Source organism: Camelina sativa, chromosome 15 (genome assembly GCF_000633955.1).
Source record: "Camelina sativa cultivar DH55 chromosome 15, Cs, whole genome shotgun sequence".
Classification (NCBI taxonomy): domain Eukaryota; kingdom Viridiplantae; phylum Streptophyta; class Magnoliopsida; order Brassicales; family Brassicaceae; genus Camelina; species Camelina sativa.
The window spans coordinates 5,688,790-5,706,147 of NC_025699.1; the positions used below are offsets into that span (position 1 = coordinate 5,688,790).

The following is a 17,358-nucleotide window of genomic DNA, read 5'->3' on the forward strand; positions in this document are numbered from 1 at the left end:
TAATTTAATAGATATTTTGGCTAATATAGTTTAGATATTGTTCTATTATTTAATCCCACATATTTTTAGATCATTTTATACCAGATAATTTTTAGTTAACTAAAATATAAATGGTGGTCAGTTTTTTGTATTATCAGTAATATGTTAATGTTTACAACATATATATATATATATATCGACACTTTTCTTATTGCTCTAATAATTATAACACTATTAAATAATGTTGTTGGATTAAACATGTCAAAATTTATTTTTAACCTATCAAAATTTTAAAATAGAAATTATGTATATAACTATTTTCTGTTTAAGGAAATAAATTATATCTTACAAAAAATTGTTTTCCAAAAATTTAATTTAATTTAATAAATAATTGCTTTTCTGATATTATACCGTGAACAATTTATAATTACTTTAAAAAAATATTTTAAAATAGGGAATTGTTGTATAATATTGTATATGTATTATTATATTCATATAACTTATGAAAATAATATAAATCACGCAACATGTGAGATTTTTCCTAGTTATTAATATACTATAGAAGTGCAAAAGTGCTAGTGAGAGAGTATATAATTGCAGGTTTTAATTTTATATTCATGAGTACCAAAACCGCAGGTTGTCTGTGTTGAACCTTAATAGTTAATATCATTTTGTATTAAGAAAATGATACAATCATTTTATGTATGGACTCTATGGATAATTGGATACAGTCCTATTGAATTATTTTTGGCGAAACTATATAAACTAATAAATTCCCGATTTTCAGTTGTTATATTAGACGTGCGGGTTAATATATTCAATTGAATGAAAGTAATGTAAATATACTGTTTACTACACTACCTAAGTAAATAAGTTTTTTAAGAAAGTGCATTTGTTTAATCATAAGGAAAGAGAACCAAGAAAATTGAATGGTATGGTAAAATATAAAAAAACATACGGGCTTTAGTGCAAAAGATTGAAAAGACGAGGGGTTAAACTGAAAATTCGATTGATCCAAATCAATCTCTCTTTCTCTCTCTATTCCTAAAAACCTCGCGCCACAAAACCCTAGCTTTCTCCTTCCCGCTGCTACTACTCGTTGAGGCTAACGGAAGGGTTAGTTGTTTCTCTCCCCCTCGGATAGCTTCTTTCTTATTTTGATTCTACGCTTTGTATATTCTTCAAAGTTTTGATTTTTTTCTTTTTCTTTGTTTGTCATTCTCAAATTCGATAGCACAAGAATGGAGGGGAGGTTTGCTAATTTGTGGAGGTTGACTGTGAATGAGAGTAAATTCGTGGAATCTGCGTTGCAATCTGAGCTCAGAGTCGATGGTCGTGGCCTTTATGATTACCGCAAGCTTACTATCAAGTTTGGCAAGTTAGTTCTTACACTTTTCTCGTATATATATACATTGGTGTTGTTTAGCTTTAAATCTTCGATTTTTGTCATATGTTTGAATATATTTGCCTTGCTCCTTTGATTTCATGCATTTGGGTCTCTTCAGTTTATTACCTCTGTTAGAATGCATACCAGCTTATGCTTTTGTTTCCTTCCTTGTACTTTTGATTTCTCTGGTTTGTGTACTATTGTTAACTGTGTGAGTTTTAATAGGGAATATGGTAGCTCAGAAGTTCAACTTGGTCAGACTCATGTAATGGGTTTTGTGACTGCTCAGCTAGCACAACCTTACAAAGACAGACCTAATGAAGGCTCCTTCTCTATCTTCACGGAATTTTCTCCAATGGCTGATCCATCGTTTGAGCCAGGTCATCCTGGCGAATCTGCTGTTGGGCTGGGCCGCATTATAGACCGTGCTCTAAGGTAAACATCTCTTTTGGATTCATCTCTGTTGTTGATGCTACAAACGAAAACTTTTGGATGTTGTGGCTGGATTGATGTGTCTTTGTCTTGGTGGTTGCAGAGAAAGCCGTGCAGTAGATACAGAGTCGCTCTGTGTTCTAGCTGGAAAGCTGGTCTGGTCTGTCCGCATTGATCTTCACATTTTGGACAATGGAGGGTAAGTTCGATTGGCTGCATTTCTTCTTCATGTGTAGGTTCTTGTTGTAACAATGATCTTTTATGTGTATTTTGTTGCTCGTTCTCTTACAGGAACTTGGTTGATGCTGCAAATATCGCTGCTTTAGCTGCACTCATGACATTCAGGAGACCTGATTGCACTGTAGGAGGGGAGAACAGTCAAGAAGTGATTGTACATCCACCCGAGGTTAGTCATTCGAAATTTTCAGTTTAGTTGATGAACTTGTAAGAACTTGATAACTAGAGACAAGGAGGTTCTCAACTTCAACTGTTTGTTCTATATGTGGTCTCTTTTACAGGAAAGGGAACCACTTCCGTTGATAATACATCATCTCCCAATAGCCTTCACGTTTGGATTTTTTAATAAAGGCAGCATCTTGGTAATAGAATTGTGCTTTTTTATAGATAATTTAGTTTACTACTTTTTCTTATTCCCGAGATAAGAAGTATGTGATAAGTGTGCTGTGTTCTTATTCAGGTGATGGACCCAACTTATGTTGAAGAAGCTGTTATGTGTGGGAGAATGACAGTGACAGTTAATGCCAATGGCGATATTTGCGCAATCCAAAAACCGGGAGAAGAAGGCGTGAACCAGAGTGTAGTCCTTCATTGCCTGCGTCTTGCATCTTCAAGAGCTGCTGCAACAACAAAGATAATAAGAGAAGCAGTAGGGTTTCATTATCCAGAGCGTTTTCCTTTTGGATCGATTTGTTTTGATTTTAAGAAATCGATTTTGTTGTGCTTTGTTATCATGGTGTAGGTTGAAGCATACAACCGTGAGAGGAGCTTACAGAAGGTGAAGCGACATCATACTTTGGCTAAGTCTGAAGTTTCTGGACCTATTGTAGTTGTTTAGGAAGAGACAACAACCAAAGAAGTCCCCAGGGCAGGAAAAAGCTGCATATATGCATGTTTGGTTATGGCTGTGGTGGTTGATTGTAACTTTTTGGCGGTAAAGATTTTAGTTGTAGATGTCGGATCAGCAACACTAGTAGAAACGTTAATATGATTAAAATGACAGTTTTCAAAATGTCATTACGTTGATTATGAACAGCTACCACCTGCTGTTCATTCTTATGAAGTCGGTTAAAGCTTTTTTACAAATGACAGTTTTCAAAATGTAATTACAACGAGATGTTGTTGTCTGGGAGAAACAGGTATCTGAAACGAGAATCGAAGGGTAGTATTCCGCAGTTACGTGAGGCGAGAAGGCTTTGTCTTCTCTGAGAGATGCATTGCTCCACAAAAGCCGCTTGATGTGGAGGAAGGTACCTCGATATCCAGACCCCCAAGTTCGAATCCTCCACCAAACTCTTGGCATAACACTGGAGCATTTTGGGTACTAAGAGCTTCCCTTTGCTACTCAGTCCTACTGATGCTTGTATAAAGTCCCTCTGAGCTTCTAGTAGCTCTTCCTTCACTCCTTTCGCTGTGTAGATCCTCACCTGCAACAAAAGATAAAAGTCTCCAATCTTTTAGACTTCACATTATTACACTCTGACATCAAAAGAGGAGACATTATAGTTAGTTAGTTACCGCAGGGGATGAGTACATTCCACAGCTCAGAGCAAAGCCGAGAAGAGGTTCATGTGTATCAATGCTTGCCCTGCGCTGTTCTTCTGATACTTTCATCTTGTGGATGGCAAGAAGCAGTGCCTGCATCAGAAAGCAAAGTAAATTGTTTAACTGATTCTGTAAGAGGAGAACAAAAGAGCCCCGAAGATGAAGCTGGGTTCAAAGCTCATACAATTTGTGGCCTGTGCATAGGCGGTTTCATCTTCAGTATCACATATTCCATTGCCGCTGCAGTATATGAGTGCCCTCCAACTGTATAGGCTGCCTGTAGAGCCAGCACAAAGGAATAAAATAAGGCAAAAAAGAAATGAGAAGGATGAGATGAACAGAACAAAACTTATGTCAACTGATATTACCTTTTGCATCAATGAGAAAAGCTTCAGGTCGCTTTTTGGGACACCATAAGCCAAATACGCCTACATACATATAAAATACCATAACTCTCATAAGCATTCAATTCATTAACAATGGTTCTTGATAAGAAGAGGGGAAGAAGGGACTAACATGCATAATCAACGCATTGTAAAGGTTAATCCAGAAAGCTAGCTTCTCGTTGCAGCTAAGATGAATAGGGTTTACCCTAGCCAATTGCTCCACCAGTGTCCTATTCACAGAATCAGCCAAGTTCATGTTTTTGAGTCTTAACAGTTAAATCATATTTGACAAAAACCATAAAAGGAAACTCCATTACCTGAACTTCCTCAATGCCCCAGAAGCATATTCCAGCTGTTTCTTTCCAACAGACATCCAAGAAACCTCGGATGCCAAACTATAGTTTCCAATCTCCGCCCAGCTTAACTTCCCACGAACTCTATAAGGATCAAAGACATCTCCTGTGGCCAAAACACTGGCGTTGTTTTGGATATCTATTTGGGGGCTTTGCACCCATGATGAGATCATTGAACGTTCTGTTGAAGGCCACCAGGACGCTGAGCTTGATAGATGCCCGCGAGGTGATACTGGTGAGAGTTGGCTCTCGTTTGAAGATGCTTTTGAGGTTGCTTTCGGATCAGCCAGAGACATGAAGATGTTCTTCATACATCTCACCATTTCTTCAGACAATAGATTAGGATGATCCCACAGGTACTTTGGTGGCATTCCTCGAGGCAGTTTCTTCGCATTTGTCTTTCTCATTATCCTCTTTTCAAGAAAGTCATTACTTGAGTCCAATGTTTTCTGGATTAGTAAGTGCAAAAATGTCAGATACTAAGTGATAGACAGAACCAAACCTAAAGGTATCCAGGAAAAGAAGACTAACACTATGTCAGTACCTCAAAAATTGATTCTCCTGGAGATGATTCAGATGAAGATTCTTGGTTTTGAGCTGTCTGGTCTTGACATGGACTACTGTCTTCTGCTGATTGATGGAATTCGGAATCTGAAGGATTCAAATATCTTAAGGAAGAGGAAGGGTTCTGCATAACTAAGACATAGTTAAACACTAACAAAAGATTACAACTAAAATAAAAATGCATGATGAATAAAAAAAAAGTGAGATACATACTGGTGGAGAAGCCGAATGTGTCAAATGGTATTCCGCGAGTCTCCTCTCATTTCGTTCTTGGCTAAGTTGGAAATTTAGTGACATCATTTCTTGCTCGAGCTTCGTGACTGCAGTCTCTAGCGTAACTATATTGGAGAAAAGTTCCTGAGCCTGCCCAATTTTTCAGAATCATCAGTGAAAAACAAAACGGTAGTTTTCAAAAATGCAATCACAATAGCATGAGTTGAAGGAACAAACAGGATGTGGAACACTAGAAGAAGCAGATAACTCCCAAGGATCTTTCTCCATGACACTCTCTAAAAAGGTGTGCAGATCTATTTCTTCTTGGAGTTGCAGTTGCAATCTTTTTACCTGCAACAATAAAAACTCTTTCAGCACTATAAACATTCCACATAATAATCATCACTGCTCTTATTGAGTTCAGGAAGCTCACATCCTCTTCAAGTTGAAATCTATATGGAAAAGATTCACCACTTGTAGATTCTTGGCAAGCTTCTTCTATGCGCTGAACAGATTAAGTAAGCAAGCTCTTATTATTTTTTCAAGAACTTCAACAGTAAGTTTCTGAATATAAATTCAGTGTAAATGTTCATACCTCTGGCATGATTACTGTGCCCTGAGATTTCTTTATAGAATTCGAACGTCTGAGAAATGGATTGGATCTGAAGAAAATTAAGTCAACAACTAGTAAGGAGATGCAAAAACAAAATCCAGGAGTTGTAGAAAGAAGAAGAAGAAATGGTAAATACTTACTTAGATTTCAAAACTTGAGAGTCATACATCCTCTGGAGTTTGGCAGTTATTACCATAAAAGCCAAATGTACTTCAGCTTCTTCTCTCAAGTACAAAAGAGTTAAATTACAAAGTCCCTGCACAAATCAGATTCACATAATAAATGAGATAAGATAACATTTAGAGGCAAAGACTAATGTTGTTGTCTACTAAGCACAAGACATTAAACAAATTTTGGAGGTTGACAATGGCACATGGAGTCGAGTCCAAGTACAAGAGGAAGAGGCAAGAGAAGACACTGTTACACCTGTGAACATCTAATAACGACAAATCTAATTATAATTATACAAAATAAGCGCAGCAACATGTCCTTTTCAAAAATCGACCGGACAGCAAAACCAGTCCACATGGTCAAAATTTCACATTGAAAGGTTTTGACAGGTTAATCAGTTACTGGTTCCGGATAACACAAGCTGAAAAACAAGAAGATGCAATTCTAGATTTGTTGGCGACTGTGTGTAATCAAAAGTTTGATTTTCATATGGTGATTTGTCTGAAAGCTAAGATAATTCAATCATAAGTATTCAAATCATACAAAATTGATGAAAAGAGAAGAGATAAAAGAAAGAAGAAGCTAAAGACTCCTATCCCTAAAAGACAGATCAAGTGGTCTCTGAAATAACAAATCTTTCTAATTGTGACTTGAACAAAAGAATGAATAACGCAAAATCATTGGGTCAGGAACAGATATAAAAAAAAAGATTGAAACTTTAAATAATTTTGCAACAAAAAAAAGTTGGAAACAAAGAGAAAGAGATATGAGCAGTGGGGACAAAAGCAAACCTTTTTTTTTCTAGTTCTTGCAATGACTGAAAGAGAACATTCAAGAAAGAATCTGAGAGAGATAGAGAAGATGAAGAAAGATTTATGTGGATTCGGTAACCCTAGACTTCTTCTTCTGCTAGATTCTCTCCCCCAAAAGAAAAAATCTTAAACTCTCTCTGCCTTATTAAGAGTACAAAGAGCAGAGACGGAACCCTCTTTATTTATTTACCAAACTTAGAAAAAAGTTTCTCAATTTGAAATTCAAAAAACTTCTCAAATGTGTGTCAGCATTTAATGCTTAACTAGAAAAAAGACTCGTATTTTTATAATTATTATCCAATTATTATTATTATTAAAAAAAAAAAAAATGAGTTAGGAATTGGGCCAGAAGTACAAGACAAAGATTTGTACAGTCGAACAGAACAGTGGAGAATCTGTAACACTAGTTTCAATTTACACGGGCACTTAGATTTTGACGTCTTTTTCTCCCAAAAAACAAAATTGGATATTTCTAACCTATTTCTAAAGTAAAGTAAAAATCTTAAAAGGAGAGAAGCAAAAGAACCAAACTCGTGTAGCATCAAGCACCCCATTATCACATGCAAGCAAGCGATATAACGTATGTTTATACATTTTTTTTTGTCGCTTTCTAGTCAGAGCTTAGTGGACTGGAGCCTGATTCCTTTTTTTGAGTTTTTGTTTTCTTTTGTTGACAATTTGATATTTTTATGTATTATTATTTTTAACAATTTAATATTCAAAAATTTGAAAAAACCAAACGAGTTATAATTAAAAAAAAAAAAAAAGAAATCCACTTTCCCAGAAAATCATGGTGTTATTTTGTGTTGAAATAATTGTGTTGTGTACTCATCACGAGTTTTTTGTTTGTCTTTTTAATCTGTTTAGATTCTTGCGTATTTTTCTCTAAATCTTTTCACTTTTGAACTGATACTTCGTTTAAAAGGAGGAAATAAATAGATAAAATAGACAAATAATAATGCAAATACATATTTCATATCCAAATATATAAAAAGTTGATTATAGTCGATACACTAGCATAATTAGGTTTGGCTTTGCATCTTTGTATATGAAAATGCTAAATAAACTTAAAAAGTTGATTATAGTCGATACACAACTCGATCACTGCTGATCTTCAGATACTCTGGTTTTGCCAGGTTTGTAGATGGAGATTGTAATGAACATACGCCAATTCTTCCAGACGCTTTTTATCATAGTAGCTCATCCATTCAGCGGCCAATAGCTTCTCTGCTAAGCTTCTCTTCAGTTTGTACTTTGAAGCTCCTTCACATGTCTGACTCAGAATCTTAATGGCAAAACTCTTCAGCTCTGGGTGTTGGCTCCCGTTTTTAGTCCACCATTCAACTGCAATGAACAAAATCAAATGTATATATGCAAAGCAAACAGAACAAGTATTTCAAAAATTTCAAGAAAATAATTGACTCACTTGGAGATATTCCAGAGATCTGATCAGCTTGACTTGCCTCCTTATAGCAAGATTCACCGGATTTGTACATATTAACCTGTTCGGAAATTGTTACTTCCTGGCGAAGTCCTTTAACCATGTGAGCCAGAGAGAGGACAAGACCGGTGCATACATCTCGACCAAAATGGAAATGACCTGAGTAGTAAGACGCTGGATTGAGAAAGTAACCAGTAGCATGAAGAGGGTTGCCAAAGTGTTGGTTCCACACATCATCAATAACATCCCATACCGGCTTGTAAAACTCTTTCTTCTTCTGGAAATTACTTGCGGTGCTCACCTTGATGCTCCTTATAATGTCATAGATATATCCAACGTGCTTGTTCTTGGCAGTTGCAAACAGACGCACTCCATGAACAAGAGCAGATGTACCTCTCACAGATATTCCAACAGCTTCCCAAAAAGAGGAATTATACACCAAACTGGCAACTGCTACGGTGCACTCTTCTTTCTTCCAATCAGGAGAAGCAAACATTCCTGCCATCATCGCCCTGAGCATATTCTCTACAGTTAGATAAGGCGTAAGAAAACCAAACTCGGAGACAAGTGCAGTTGCGTAGACTCCATGACTGTGAGCTCTGAAGATTCTCAGAAGCGAGGGTTTGTTATTGATGAACTCCTGAATGATATTGACCCTGTCAAGTATGTCTCCAAAGGAATACAATTTCCCAATCTCCAACAGCATAAGCTCGATGCAATGAGATAAGCTCACTGACCAGAAAAGTTTCATGTCTTCACCCCCAAGTAGCTTGTTTAGGTCACCAACCCAACCAGTGGTCGAACATGCAACAATCTGAATCACATTTTGCACCCCAACTTCCTCAACGATCCCTTTTACAAGCGATTTTAAGGCAGTGACATTGGTTCTGATACCCGAAACATCATAGGAGTTCAGATAGACTGGCCCAGCTGGACAGTCAGCAACGAAAGAAACCAGATCTCGGCCTCTCTGGTCGATCCAAGCATCCAAAAGGATGCTGCACCCGGTGATCTCCCATGTTACTTTAATCTCATTCACCCGATCTTGCACTTCCTTCAATGCTTCTTGAAGCATCCAGCCTTTTAGATCACGAGAGTCAGGGAACTTTATCCACATGTTATCCTTACCACCAGCTACTGCCATCATCGATATTATCATCTCTTTGAAATTTGTTGACTCCGCAGCTGAGAAGTCGACACCGTTTTCATAAATGAACCGAGCAACGCACCTTTGGAATTGTTTGTTAGCTTCCGCAGCTGCTTTCATGTCCTTACAAGCACGACTTCTTTTGGGTCTTCCGGGCAAACCACGACCACTCCTAGATCGCATCTTCATAATCATCGCAAAAAACGCCACTTTAATTGTAGGATCAACTACTCCGCAGTGGGTTACGTCTTTACCTGTATTAGCCAAATGCAATTTGAGACGAAAAAAGTTACTCATTCTCTTTCCACAGTGCTTGCACTCAACACGAGTTCTCCCCTCCACCCAAAATCCATGCTCATGAACATTCAAGACGGTACCAGCCATTTTAAGATTCACTTTAACGCAGAAAGAAATGAACCAGCTGCACCAATATCCAAAATATTTGAATGCATGGCTTTAGTTTCACAGAGAATTACTCAACTTGATCTCAGAGTAAATGAAACAAATGCATGTCGATCGACTAAGAGAAGAAAAGAAAAAAACCCTAAACTTTAAATCCAACAAATGACGACAGATTAAACCGACCAAATATAACGTTCACACAACCAGCAAACGAGTCAAAAACGAAATGGATCGGAAGACCATATATATATGTAACTTTATCCTAAGTAGTATCGAAATTTGTTTTTGCTTTTTTGGGTTTTTTTGTGAAGAATTTATCCAAATTGTTCATCATCATGAGTTACGTCCATGGGTGACACACAAGATCAAAAAGCAAACAAGGTTTTATTCAAGAACCGGGAAGAGAGATCACAAAAAACAAATAAACAGACTCATTGATGTTGACGAGAGAGTGAATTACCTGAGTGGCTTTGGCAAAGGGAGCCTAAGCCTCAGAGAGACAACGAGACTAGGAGGAGTGATCGAAGTCACAAAACTCTTTGTTGGGAGAGAGAGAAAGAGGTGGATTTGTTTTTGACACCGTAAATAATTGTGTGTACATGAGACCATTAGCCTATTTGTAGGATATTTTAAACATGAACATTAGTCTCTCTTTCATTAGTCAAAAAAAGATAAGAAATCTATTAAATTGGCTTTAAAAGGAAAGTAACTAGATTTTTTATTTTTAAGCTTTAAACTAAAGTAATTTCTCGTGTATTTTACCGTAGGTAATTTTTATACTTACTAATGTTGAATTATATTGGCCAGTAGTCTCTCTCTCAATAGTAAAAAAGGTAATAAATGTATTTCTTAGGCTTCTAACAAAAAATAAAATTTTAACTTTTAAAATTTTAAATTAGATAATTTCCCGCGGTGTATGCGTGTATTCTACGGCAAGTTATCTTTACATTCTAAAGTAATGTTATATGCTATATATTGAACATTAGTTTCTCTTTATTAAACAAAATAAATTTTTTACTTTCAAATTTTTAAATTAGATAATTTCCCGCAGTGTATGTGTGTATTTTACGGCAAGTTATCTTTAAATTCTAAAGTGATGTTGTTATATGCCATATATTGAACATTAGTTTATTTTTGTTAAACAAAAGAAGATAATGGAAAGTAAATATTTTATCTTTAAATTTTCAATTAGGTAATTTCCCGCGTGCTATGCGTGTGTTTTACGGTAGGTTATTTTACACTTTGAAGTGTTGTATTATGCAACCATGACATTTTTTTTTTGCTTTTAACATACATAAAGTTAAAAGCAAAATGTGATCTAACATTTATTATACATAGATAAAAATGTGATCTAAGATTTTTTTTGTAATACTTTAGATCACAATTTTATCTATAACCTTAAAAATATATATTTATGGTTGCTATATATCTAGGTAGATAAAAAAAAATTATAGATAAAAATGTGATCTAAGGTTAATTGGGATAAATATTTGATTATATACAGAAGAAGTGAATTTGAGTTTGAAAGTGAATGATTTGTTTTCACTCAGTAAATAATTACATTTGAAAGTAGTATATCATATTTCAAAAGAGAGTGTATTGTAAGACATATGTACTCACTTTTCTGGTAATTTGGAATTAAAGATTTACGTACTTCAACTTCTTTCCACCATTGTTTGATTGATTAATTATCAAGTGAACGTTACAAAATGATTCACCACTTGCATGTGGACTCTATCAAGTGAACGTTACAAAATGATTCACCACTTGTCGACTCTTGCCAGCTTTCTCTATGCCTCTGTAGATATTATAAGCAAGCAACCTCATCTTTAGAAACTACGACAACGACTTCTCTCAGCACATGGAGTCTAGTACAAATGTAATTATAGAATAAGAAATAATCTCCTTATAATCAAACAAAATAATACGCTCGATTTACCAGTAATGGTTCTAAAGATGAGCCTTGATAAATATATAAAAATTACAAACTGAATCTGCGCAGAGACAAAAGCTGAACGGGTCATTCCATATAAATATGTGCATGACAATATCTTTACTGCTTTTCACTTAAGTTTGGCTTTGCAGCTTTGTAGATGAAGATTGTAATGAACAAACGCCAAGTCTTCCAGATGTTTTCGTTCACAATGGCTCATTCCTTCAGTGAGCAACAGCTTCTCTGCTAAGCCTCTCTTCAGTTTGTACCTTGAAGCACCTTCACATGTCTGGCTCAGAATTTTGATTGCAAAACTCTGAAGTTCTGGATACTGGCTCGCCGTTTGAGCCCACCACTCAGCTGCAAAAAGAAATTTAGAATGAACAAAACCTTTTGCTAACTGATTCAACTACACAAGTGTATACAAACCAAACAACAACCAAACAACTAAATCAAAAAGTCAAGAAGTTCACTCACTTGGAGTTTTTCCAAAGATCTCATCAGCTCGACTGGCCTCGTTAAAGCAATCTTTGCGGAGTCTGTACTTATGAAGCTGTGTGACAATTTTACTGTGACCTTCTTTTGCCACTTGAACCACAGAGTGGGTAAGACCGATGGAATCTTCTGGATCAATACGTAACTCAGTTGAGTAGAAAGAAGCCGGATTCAGAAAGTAACCAGTAGCATGAAGAGGATTGTGAAGTCGATAGTTCCAGACTTCCTCTATCACATACCATAACGGCCGATAACATTTTTCCTCGTGATTGAATTCCCTCGCGATATTCTCCTTTATACCATCAATAGTGTCATAGATATATCCAACATGCAGACTGTCAGCAGATGAAAATAAGAGCAGAAGACCATGAATCAGAGAAGATGTACATTTCCAAACTCTTTCAACATTTTCCCAAAAAGAGGAATCATTCATCAAATTGAATATAGCTGTGCCCCCTTCTTCTTTCTTCCAATCAAATGAAGCAAACATTGCTGCCAAGATTTCCTTCGCCTTGAAGATATTCTCTAGAGTTAGATACGGCTTAACAAACTCAAACTCAGAGGAGGAGGAGGAAACAGTTGTGACTATTCCATGACTGTGATCTCTGCAAAATTTGTTGTTGTTGATGAACTCCCAAATGCTATTGACCTTGTCAAGTATGCTTCCAAAGGAATGCGTTTTCACAATATTCACCAGCATAAGTTCGATACAATGGGACAGACTCGCAGACCAGAAAACTTCCCTGTCGTGATCTTCATAAAGCTTGCCTAATTCACCAACCCAACCAGAGGTCGAACATGCAATAATTTGAGTGACGTTACGCACTCCAACATCCTCCAAGAGCCCATTGACTAGCGATAGCAAGGCAGTGACATTGTCTTTAATATCCGAAACATCAAAGGACTTCAGATAGATTGGACCCGCTGGACAGTCAGCAACAAAAGAAACCAGATCGCGGCCTTTCTGGTCAATCCAAGCATCCAACAAGATGCTGCACCCAGTGATCTCCCAGGAATCTTTACTCCTCTTCACATAATCTTTCGCTTCTTTCAAAGCTTCTTGAAGCATCCAGCCGTTTAAATCACGAGAATCAGGGATCTTTGGCTCCATCTCACCACCACCAACAGCCATCATCATTTCTTTGAAACATGGGGAATCCACAGCTGAAAGGTCGACACAGTGTTCATAAAAGAACCGACCAATGCACATTTGGGCTTTGTTTAACAACAAATCCTGTCTGTCAGCTTCCACAGCTATGTCAACTAATCCTGTCAGTATATCAGGAGGAGAAACACTCTTGCTTGACGAGGCTTGGCTTTTCTGACGCTTACCAATTTGGGAATTCACAACTCTCTTAGCACTAGTAGTATGACCATGACCATGACCAGCTTTTCTCTTCACAAGCATCGTCCGAAACGTATCTCTAACAGCAAGTGAAACTTGGTCACAGTAAGATACAACTCAGATCCCCAGACGTTACCTACAACCTAACAGGAACATGCATCAAAATCAAATATTGAGTTTTTAACACAGAATCCACTAATTTGATCTCAGAGTAATTGAAATCATATAACATAGAGATGAATTTTTTATAAAAAAAAACTTTTTTTACCAAAACCCTAAATAACCAGCAAATGAAAGGAAAAAAAAAAAGTCGACTTTCAAAGACGCATCCTCCATTGGTGACACAGCAAGGAACAGCTTTTCTAACAGAGAATAAAACACATTGCTTTGGTAAGGGATGAGAGAGTACCTCTGTAGCTGTGTCAAAGCGAGTCAAAGTGAAGAATTTGTTCTACAGGAGGCAACGAAACCTGGAAAAGAAAGACAGAATCAAAACCCTTGTTTTTCTCCTTTCTCCAGAGAGAGAGGGAAACTGAAGAACTTGTTTTTGACTCCGCGGATAAAACAAGGTTAATTTATTTTACGTATATTATTAACCAACTTTGGTCAAACTAAGAGAAGAGAAAAAAAAAACCCTAAACTTTAAATCCAACAATGAAGACGGATTAAACCGACCATATATAACGTTCACACAACCAGCAAACGAGTCAAACGAAATGGATCAGAGTATCAGACCATAGATATAACTTTATCCTAAGTAGTATCGAAATTTGTTTTTGCTTTTTTGGGTGTTTTTTTAAGAATTATCGAAATTGTTCATCATCAGTTACATCCATGGGTGACACACAAGATCAAAAAGCAAACAAGTTTTTATTCAAGAACCGGCAAGAGAGACACTTCCAGTTTTCAGTAACGATCGATTCCACACAACAACAAAAAAAAAAAACACAGGACTCATTGTTATTAGAACTTGACGAGAGAGTGAATTACCTGAGTGGGTTTGTCAAACGGAGCCTAACCCACAGAGAGACCAACGAGACTAGGAAGAGTTATCGAAGTCACAAACTCTTTGTTGGGAGAGAGAACGAGATGGATTTGTTTTTGACACCTTAAATAATTGTGTGTACATGAGACCATTAGTCTCTCTTTCATTTGTTGGATATTTAACATAACATTAACATTAATTAGTCTCTCTTTCATTAGTCAAAAAAGATAAGAAATCTATTAATTTAAAAGGAAAGTAATTTTCTTATGTTGAATACAATTATGTTGGCCACTAGCCTCTCTCTCATTGTATTTGTTAGGTTTCTAACAATTTTTTTTTTCTTTTTTTTTCAGAGTTTTATACTAGATAATTTCCCGCGGTGTATGCGTGTATTCTACGACAAGTTATTTTTACACTGTAAAGTGATATTGTGTGCCGAACATTAGTTTTTCGTTATTGAACAAAAGACGATAATGGGAAATAAATATTTTATCTTTAAATTTTCAATTAGATAATTTTCCGCGTGTTATGCGTATGTTTTACGGTAGGTTATTTTACACTTTGAAGTGTTGTATTATGCAATCATAACATTTCTTTNTTAGACATATAGAATCTGTTCGTGTTTTTTTATACTTTTTGGTCGGGTTCAGGTAATTCGGGTATACACGAAGTTAAACAAACTATAAAAAACAAAAAAAAACAAAACTAATTTTTATTTTTTTATAACTTTTAGAATATATATATATATATATATATATATATATATATATATCTTATTATATAAAGCTTGATGTTAAAATTACTCATTAACAAGATTGCGACACATGTCAACTGTATCATTAAGATGTTGACACGTGTCAATTCTAAATTTATTAAAAAAAATCTTAAAAATGTAAAAGTAAAAAACTTGTCATTATAATATTTTTATAAAATTAAAATAGAGAAAAGAAAACCAAATTTTATTTAAAATCTTTTTAAGAAAAAAACCTTTGTAAACTTCCAAAAGTATTAAAAGGCAATCTTATTAAAAGGCAATCTTAAAAATATTAAAAGGCAATCTTATTAACAGTTTTAAAAATATTAAAAGGCAATCTTATTAAAAGGCAAGATTTTGACATATGTCAAAATTTATATCAATCTGAGATTTTGACATGTGTAAACGTTAATATTTAATAGGAAGGATTTGAGATTGCAATAAAAAACAAAATATTTTGTTTTAAACAATATTAATAATGTGAAAAGATAATTATCAAAAAAATTATCTGAGATTTGACATGTGTAAAAGTTAATATTTAATAGGAAGGATTTGAGATTACAATAAAAAACAAAATATTTTGTTTTAAACAATATTAATAATATAAAAAGATAATTATCAAAAAATAGAAAAAAATTAAAGTTTTTTAAATAATTATAAGGAGGCTATATATATATTTCATAAATTTGAAATTCTAATATTATTTACTTATTTCTAATTTTAAGTTATTAATTCTACAAAAAATAGAAATGGGATTAAGTTAATTATTGTAAATACTCACTTCTATATAAACAATTAAACATAGATCATCTCATATTTTCCATCTAAAAAAATAATTTACTAAAAAATATTACTTTCAACTTTGTTTATTGGTAAAAAAAAATTAATGTAGAGGTAAGATAAATATGTTGACCCAAAAAAAGATTAATATATGTGTCTCTTTTTCTTATACTGTATTTTAAAATTTAATATAATATTTTTGATTGTTTTATTTAATTTATCTTTTCACTTTTAAATTATTAGGGATTCATATATTATTGTGCTTATAATTTTCTATTATTTCTATATTTATGTCAACTTAATTTTCTTTTAATTTCTCAACCTTGATTGGTTGGTCATATACCCTATTTGTGCAAACATAATTGTTACCATTCATTCAATACCAAAGGGAGATAAGGAATAGAAGCTCATCAACCTAATGGTTAGACAAAATAGACTTATCAAACACAATCTTACAACAAACATAGATAGATAGATTAAAAAAACATAAATTGTTGTTAATAGATCCATAGGAGTTCGGAGATTGTGACACCCTGGTTTGTGAAGCGTGCTTGAGCTGGAGTAGTTTCAGTATGGATGATCTTTCGGGAACTGATTGTCGGAAATGTGCGAGTGGGGACAAAACACAAGAAAATATCATATAGTGATTTGTAGGGTCTGTAAACAAGTATTTAAAGCCTCTCGGACGTAACAAACCGGCCGTCGGATATGGGTCAGCCAAGAGTATACGTGGGGCCCACTAAGAAATATGGGCCGTGGACCACTAAAGAAGGTGGGCCTGTGGACATAAGGCTCACTAAGCAATGTGGCAGTCGGGGCGTTCTAGAGACAAAAGCTACATTATGGTGTGTCAAATAAACTTCCCCCAATACATTAGAAAATTTAACATTAGTTACTATTAAAAGATTTTGTGATGTTAGAAAATGGTCTTTAGTATCATTGGTGGTTGGAGCAAGCCATTTTGAGATAGCTAAAAGACATGAACATGTTCTCTCCACACATGAGAAGGGCAGAGCAAGGTTCTCTCTATGGTGGAGGAGGTTGGACCCAAGGTTATCTCCCCAAAGGAGGAAGGTGGAGCCAAGGTTTTCATCATGGTGGAGGAGGTTGGACGCAAGGTTCTCTCCATAAGGGATGAGGGCGGAGCCGAGGTTCTCTCCATAGTTGGTTATACACTATTTTTATTCAAAATGTTTTAGTAATTAAAAAAACTATGCAAAAGTAAAAGTAAAAAAAATATAATAGTTGGTTTAATGTGTTCATACATATATTTTCTGTGGTGGTAAAAATATATTTGTAACATACATTATATAGGTGTAAAAAAATACGTTTTTAATGGTAACATACATAAAAGATTTGTAAATAGATATAGATCAGTATATTA

At 35.1% G+C, this 17,358-nt stretch overlaps 4 protein-coding genes across 7 annotated transcripts in view; 1 reads left to right on the forward strand and 3 right to left on the reverse strand.

Moving 5' to 3' along the window:
- Positions 1 to 3,121, forward strand: part of LOC104745525 (exosome complex component RRP45A) — a 5,354-nt gene extending 2,233 nt beyond the window's left edge. Inside the window, exons 1-8 of one of the 2 annotated variants that reach the window (XM_010466787.1) lie at positions 1,008 to 1,095; positions 1,214 to 1,357; positions 1,592 to 1,801; positions 1,902 to 1,997; positions 2,090 to 2,204; positions 2,317 to 2,397; positions 2,496 to 2,684; positions 2,778 to 3,121. In XM_010466787.1, the coding sequence (XP_010465089.1) occupies positions 1,221 to 1,357; positions 1,592 to 1,801; positions 1,902 to 1,997; positions 2,090 to 2,204; positions 2,317 to 2,397; positions 2,496 to 2,684; positions 2,778 to 2,873 (924 nt within the window). In that variant the 5' untranslated portion in view covers positions 1,008 to 1,095; positions 1,214 to 1,220 and the 3' untranslated portion in view covers positions 2,874 to 3,121. Of the gene's footprint in view, positions 1 to 1,007; positions 1,096 to 1,213; positions 1,358 to 1,591; positions 1,802 to 1,901; positions 1,998 to 2,089; positions 2,205 to 2,316; positions 2,398 to 2,495; positions 2,685 to 2,777 lie in introns of those variants that run through there. The other variant, XM_010466788.1, reaches the window with a different exon arrangement.
- On the reverse strand, positions 3,007 to 6,917 carry LOC104745524. Its single transcript, XM_010466786.2, has 13 exons — positions 6,672 to 6,917; positions 5,850 to 5,965; positions 5,692 to 5,758; positions 5,530 to 5,601; positions 5,334 to 5,447; positions 5,097 to 5,246; positions 4,864 to 5,007; positions 4,284 to 4,768; positions 4,097 to 4,196; positions 3,949 to 4,008; positions 3,765 to 3,857; positions 3,554 to 3,673; positions 3,007 to 3,462 (listed from the first exon to the last, which is right to left on the reverse strand). Exons 2-13 carry the CDS (start codon positions 5,903 to 5,905, stop codon positions 3,142 to 3,144), a joined length of 1,782 nt encoding a protein of 593 aa, XP_010465088.1. The 5' UTR covers positions 5,906 to 5,965; positions 6,672 to 6,917; the 3' UTR covers positions 3,007 to 3,141.
- Positions 7,671 to 10,273, reverse strand: LOC104745526. 2 transcript variants are annotated; one of them, XM_010466790.2, is made up of 3 exons: positions 10,143 to 10,273; positions 8,119 to 9,534; positions 7,671 to 8,036 (listed from the first exon to the last, which is right to left on the reverse strand). In XM_010466790.2, exons 2-3 carry the CDS (start codon positions 9,473 to 9,475, stop codon positions 7,807 to 7,809), a joined length of 1,587 nt encoding a protein of 528 aa, XP_010465092.1. In that variant the 5' UTR covers positions 9,476 to 9,534; positions 10,143 to 10,273; the 3' UTR covers positions 7,671 to 7,806. The 2 variants fall into 2 exon arrangements, with proteins under 2 accessions (XP_010465092.1, XP_010465091.1); XM_010466789.2 differs by having other exon boundaries at positions 8,119 to 9,701; positions 10,143 to 10,267.
- LOC104745530 lies at positions 11,617 to 14,555 on the reverse strand. 2 transcript variants are annotated; one of them, XM_010466797.2, is made up of 4 exons: positions 14,446 to 14,555; positions 13,865 to 13,925; positions 12,093 to 13,598; positions 11,617 to 11,975 (listed from the first exon to the last, which is right to left on the reverse strand). In XM_010466797.2, exons 3-4 carry the CDS (start codon positions 13,516 to 13,518, stop codon positions 11,746 to 11,748), a joined length of 1,656 nt encoding a protein of 551 aa, XP_010465099.1. In that variant the 5' UTR covers positions 13,519 to 13,598; positions 13,865 to 13,925; positions 14,446 to 14,555; the 3' UTR covers positions 11,617 to 11,745. The 2 variants fall into 2 exon arrangements, with proteins under 2 accessions (XP_010465099.1, XP_019092197.1); XM_019236652.1 differs by lacking the exon at positions 13,865 to 13,925.

Coding starts and splice junctions, on each gene's coding strand:
- LOC104745530 (XM_019236652.1), bottom strand. CDS start 13,518: ATGCTTGTGAAGAGAAAAGCTGGTCATGGTCATGGTCATACTACTAGT. Junction 11,976..12,092: donor GATCTTTGGAAAAACTCCAA/GTGAGTGAACTT, acceptor TTCTTTTTGCAG/CTGAGTGGTGGGCTCAAACG.
- LOC104745526 (XM_010466789.2), bottom strand. CDS start 9,664: ATGGCTGGTACCGTCTTGAATGTTCATGAGCATGGATTTTGGGTGGAG. Junction 8,037..8,118: donor GATCTCTGGAATATCTCCAA/GTGAGTCAATTA, acceptor TGTTCATTGCAG/TTGAATGGTGGACTAAAAAC.
- LOC104745524 (XM_010466786.2), bottom strand. CDS start 5,905: ATGGTAATAACTGCCAAACTCCAGAGGATGTATGACTCTCAAGTTTTG. Junction 5,008..5,096: donor CACATTCGGCTTCTCCACCA/GTATGTATCTCA, acceptor TTAGTTATGCAG/AACCCTTCCTCTTCCTTAAG. Junction 3,463..3,553: donor GAATGTACTCATCCCCTGCG/GTAACTAACTAA, acceptor CTTTTGTTGCAG/GTGAGGATCTACACAGCGAA.